Here is a 4,577-nt window from a genome sequence, read left to right as displayed (position 1 = left end):
TGAATCAAAGTAAATTATTGTTTCTTGGTGGTGGTGTCACATCATTGGGCATGGTATTGTTCTCGAGAGCACGGTACACCCTGGTACCTGCACCACCACCACAGTACACCCTGGTACCTGCAGCACCACCACAGTACACCCTGGTACCTGTACCACCACCACAGTACACCCTGGTACCTGTACCACCACCACAGTACACCCTGGTACCTGCAGCACAAATATGCACAATATGCTAATATGTAATAATATTAATTTATATTTGAGAAAATTCCTGTCTTGAATAAACAGCATGCCGGAACAACCGTGAACATCTTCAAGAGGAAACTAGACTGTTTTCTAAAAGACGTTCCGGACCAACCGGGCTGTGGTGGGTATGTGGGGCTGCGGGCCGCTCCAAGCAACAGCCTGGTGGACCAAACTCTCACAAGTCAAGCCTGGCCTCGGGCCGGGCTTGTGGAGTAGAAGAACTCCCAGAACCCCATCAACCAAAATCAACCAGGTAACATGATAAAATTGCTGAATGCGTCTTTGGGGGTAGACCGCTGGATGGAATGGACTTTGTCTGTGAACGGGTTTGGCACTGACACCAGTGAAAATTGTATTTCGCATAGTTTCGAACGAAGGTAGAGTTAGAAACTTAATAACACCATTATTATAGTGTTTGGACTAAGCTGGGGCCAGATTCACGAAGCAGTTACGCAAGCACTTACGAACCTGTACATCTTTTCTCAATCTTTTGTGGCCTTGTTTACAATTATTAAACAGTTATTGAGCTCCGACGCACCAGGAGGCTGTTTATAACAATAACAACAGTTGATTGGGAACTTTTCAGGTTTGTAAATTATTTAATAAATCTAACCAAAGCTGTCAAAGATTGAGGAAAGATGTACACGTTCGAAAGTGCTTGCGTAACTGCTTCGAGAATCCGGCCCCAGGTACACAGAAATCTAAAAACTTACATTTCTGGCCAAAGAGAAACATTTAACTTAGAATTGGAAAGGTGTTGCATATTGGGTAAACCAAGTGTGTCTTGTGCGTCGGCTTGTAACACTTCATCATCACACATTGTCCACAGCCACCAAGCCTCGACAAAGACAATATCTCCATTATTTATCCTTACCCATGACCAATGTCAGAAAAACATGTGACGTAACGGGTCGCTGGCTGCCTGGTGACACGTGCGTCACGAGGGGTGGGGGGTGGGGGCGAGGGTTCGAGTTGGTGTATGAGTAGGTGGTTTGGTGTGGGTACTCACCTAGTTGTGCTTGCGGGGGTTGAGCTTCGGCTCTTTGGTCCCGTCTCCCAACCGTCAACTGGTTTACAGATTCCTGAGCCTATTGGGATCTATCATATCTACACTTGAAACGGTGTATGCAGTCAGCCTCCACCACATCACTGCCTAATGCATTCCATTTATTAACTACTCTGACACTAACAAAATCGTTTCCAATGATTTTATGGCTCATTTGGTCACTCAATTTCCACCTGTGTCCCCTAGTGCGTATGCCCCTTGTGCTAAATAAACTTTCTCTACCCTAGCAATTCCTTTGAGAATCTCGTAAGTGGTAATCATGTCCCCCTCCCCCCCCCCCCCCCCCTAACTCTCCTGTGCATGTGCGTGCGTGCGCCAGACACCGGTGGAAGCTGGAAATGTAAATGTCAAAGAAATGTAATGAAATACCTGGGCGGGTGATCGGTCAACAGGTGGAATGCGCTAAAAGATCAAATTTTGATCATCAAACTTTCTCTTGAGATTTGAGACAAATCTCTCTTGAGAAAGAGACAAATCTTTCTCTTGAGACAATGCAGCAAGATTTCTCTTGAACCCGAAAAGTGCTATAATCACTAAGATGAAATAAAACACAAAACAATTGTGTTTTGGTAAATTGTTGATTAATGGAACAAAGTACCGGGTATTAGGCACGGGATCACTGGATTGTTTCAAACGTAGATTACGCTTATATATGAATGAGCTTGGGAGAATATACATAGGAGCTGCCTCAGATGGGCCAATAGGCCTCTTGCAGGTCCCTCTGTTCGAGTGGTCTTATGTAAACCCCTGATAATTCCCACGTCTGAGCTACGGTATAATACCTGACATAATAAATCATAACTTTCTACTATTAGGAGTAAAAACGTGAGCGAGTTGCATCATCCTCGATATCAACTTTTCATATTTAAAAAAAAAAATAATAAGTTACTCCAGTACCGCATTCCGGGAGATTTCAGTCACAGGTTATCGTTGTTTTTCTTGAAAGATAACCTCTTTCACTTTTACTGCTGCTGTTCTCGCTGTTAGTGTGGGAATCACTCATTAATATATTGATCATTTTTTTCAAGTAATGTATCTGAAGAAATGTTATTGTTCTTGTTCACTTTTTTTTTTTTTGCAGCTGGCACAGAGGAGAAAGGTGTTCGTGCATTACCTGCCTATTGTATTTCCCTGTATTATGACTATTGTATTTCCCTGTATTACATGTGATTAATTTTATAACCGGATTTATTAGTTTTCATACCAGTTATGTAGTACTCACACTTTGTTAATTATTGCACAATTAGCTGATTATTGAATTAATTAGCTCATTAATCTTGCGTCAATTTGTCTAAACCATTACGCAGAAATGTGTGGAATTATTTTGAAATAATCCAACCAACATGTATGACGTGTAAAGTTCGAGATTCGGTCCGTTCCTGGACCCTCATCAAGTTGTAAGTTAGTGAGGGTCCAGCACGAACCGAGTCGTGGTCCGTGAGTGTTGGGTTTTTGTTTCCAGCCCCGTTATTGTGACAGTCTCTGCATCTTGCGCGAATTTGCGTATTCGACATGTGTCAATTATATTATGTAAAGTCATTTCATTCACGGTGATGCATTTCTTCACTCATAACGCACAAATTTATTCCAGCTCATATATAATTTCATGCTTGCATTACCACATGCATATTTGGAGTATACCTTTAGTGGGCTCTGGACGGTCTAGCATCCCCCCCCCCTCCCCCTCCCCACAAGCTCGAGCTAAAAGCTTGCGATAACTTGGTCTTAAAGAATGTGCTTGGCGCAAGGACGCTGTTGTTGTTGTTATAGATTCAGCTACTCGGAACAAGTTCCAAGTAGCATGGGCTATGGTGAGCCCAAACTTACCTGGCACTGGAGCGGGGCAAGTAGCATGGGCTATGGTGAGTTCGTAGTGGACTTACCTGGCACAGGAGCGGTGCTCTTTGCAAGGACGCATATATCCACCAATTAATACCTATGGTATACTTCATACCTTCCCGACTTTCACCTCACCCTTCACCTTGAATATTGACTTTCTCCGTAATTCTATCTTTTTACGGGCTATTCATGCCCGTGCCACCTCTTAGGTGGCTTAATCTTCATCAGTCAATCAATACTATCTTTACCCGACTTGACAATGTCCAGGATGGACCTATACGGACCACACGTCTCAAAATGTAGGATGTCTAGTCCACCAATAATGCTTTCCGTAGGCTATTAGCCAAAGGTTTGCGACAGAACGATGACCTGGCCTTTCAGGTGACGGGGACCTACGCTACTCACCATATAAGCAGCCTCTGCTAGGGAGCGTCACAGTTGAAGCCATAAATATTGTTTCTTTTCTGTGACGGGCGCTCGTGCATAACAGAAGGGGTGGTACCATGGCGAGGAAAAGATAAGTATAGAGGACTTGAGAATGGTCCAGGACGGACCGAAACGTCGTCGTCCCTTCACCTTCTAGTGTGTGGTCTGGTCAACATAAGTAAAGAGGGGGTAAGGGGGGGGAGAGGAGTTAGGGGTCCCTCACCCCCCCCCCCATCATCATCCCCATCCCCTGAACGTGCACAAGATACGTTGACAGTGCCAGAGGGAGCGGGTATATAAGTGGAGCAGCTCCCCAACACAGTCAGTCGCTCGACCAGCAGCCTCAGCTCAACATCCCAACACACTCATAATTATGTTATTCAAGGTCTGTTTCGTTATCTTGACAGAGTATAACAGTAATACAAACAATTTCATTTAATGTATATCCCTATTAAATTTTGTTTCAAAATTCTTTATAAATAATGAGATACAAAAGTATTACCTCATTTAAATATTACACAAGCTGAGCATTTAATAACGGCATTAAAAATTTGACTAATACTAATTTAAATAACAGAAGTCAGCGCGGATTATTATTAATTCATTGCATACTATCTTCGAGTAATATGCTCAACACAACGATCATTCATCACTGTTGATAACTGTAAAGTTTACGTAAACTGACAACATTCCCTGGACCACAATGACTACTGACCCACAAGGACTCATCTTCCCCAGGTGTGTCTGGTCCTGGTGGTGGCCGCCGTGGCTATGGCGGACCCGGGTGACTACGGCGGACCCGTCTACGCCTCGGTACGTGTTATTGTGTTTGTTGTGATCGGGCTTCAGCTCCTGGGCCGACACCACCACAGTACACACTGGTACCTGCAGCACCACCACAGAACACACTGGTACCTGCAGCACCACCACAGTGTACACTGGTACCTGCAGCACCACCACAGTACACACTGGTACCTGCAGCACCACCACAGTGCACACT

At 44.2% G+C, this 4,577-nt stretch overlaps 1 protein-coding gene across 1 annotated transcript in view; it reads left to right on the top strand.

Annotated features, from left to right (window-relative positions):
- Positions 1 to 3,914: 3,914 nt before the first annotated feature.
- The window catches only part of LOC123761240 (cuticle protein 7-like), a 3,142-nt gene continuing 2,479 nt past the window's right edge, over positions 3,915 to 4,577 (top strand). The window contains exons 1-2 of the mRNA XM_045747185.2: positions 3,915 to 3,962; positions 4,316 to 4,390. Coding sequence (XP_045603141.1) covers positions 3,951 to 3,962; positions 4,316 to 4,390 — 87 coding nt within the window. The 5' untranslated portion in view covers positions 3,915 to 3,950. The remainder of the gene's footprint in view (positions 3,963 to 4,315; positions 4,391 to 4,577) is intronic.

This window comes from Procambarus clarkii, chromosome 41 (assembly GCF_040958095.1).
Source record: "Procambarus clarkii isolate CNS0578487 chromosome 41, FALCON_Pclarkii_2.0, whole genome shotgun sequence".
NCBI classification, from domain to species: domain Eukaryota; kingdom Metazoa; phylum Arthropoda; class Malacostraca; order Decapoda; family Cambaridae; genus Procambarus; species Procambarus clarkii.
Note: the sequence above shows the minus strand (reverse complement) of the source record. Positions and strands in the feature narration are given on the sequence as shown.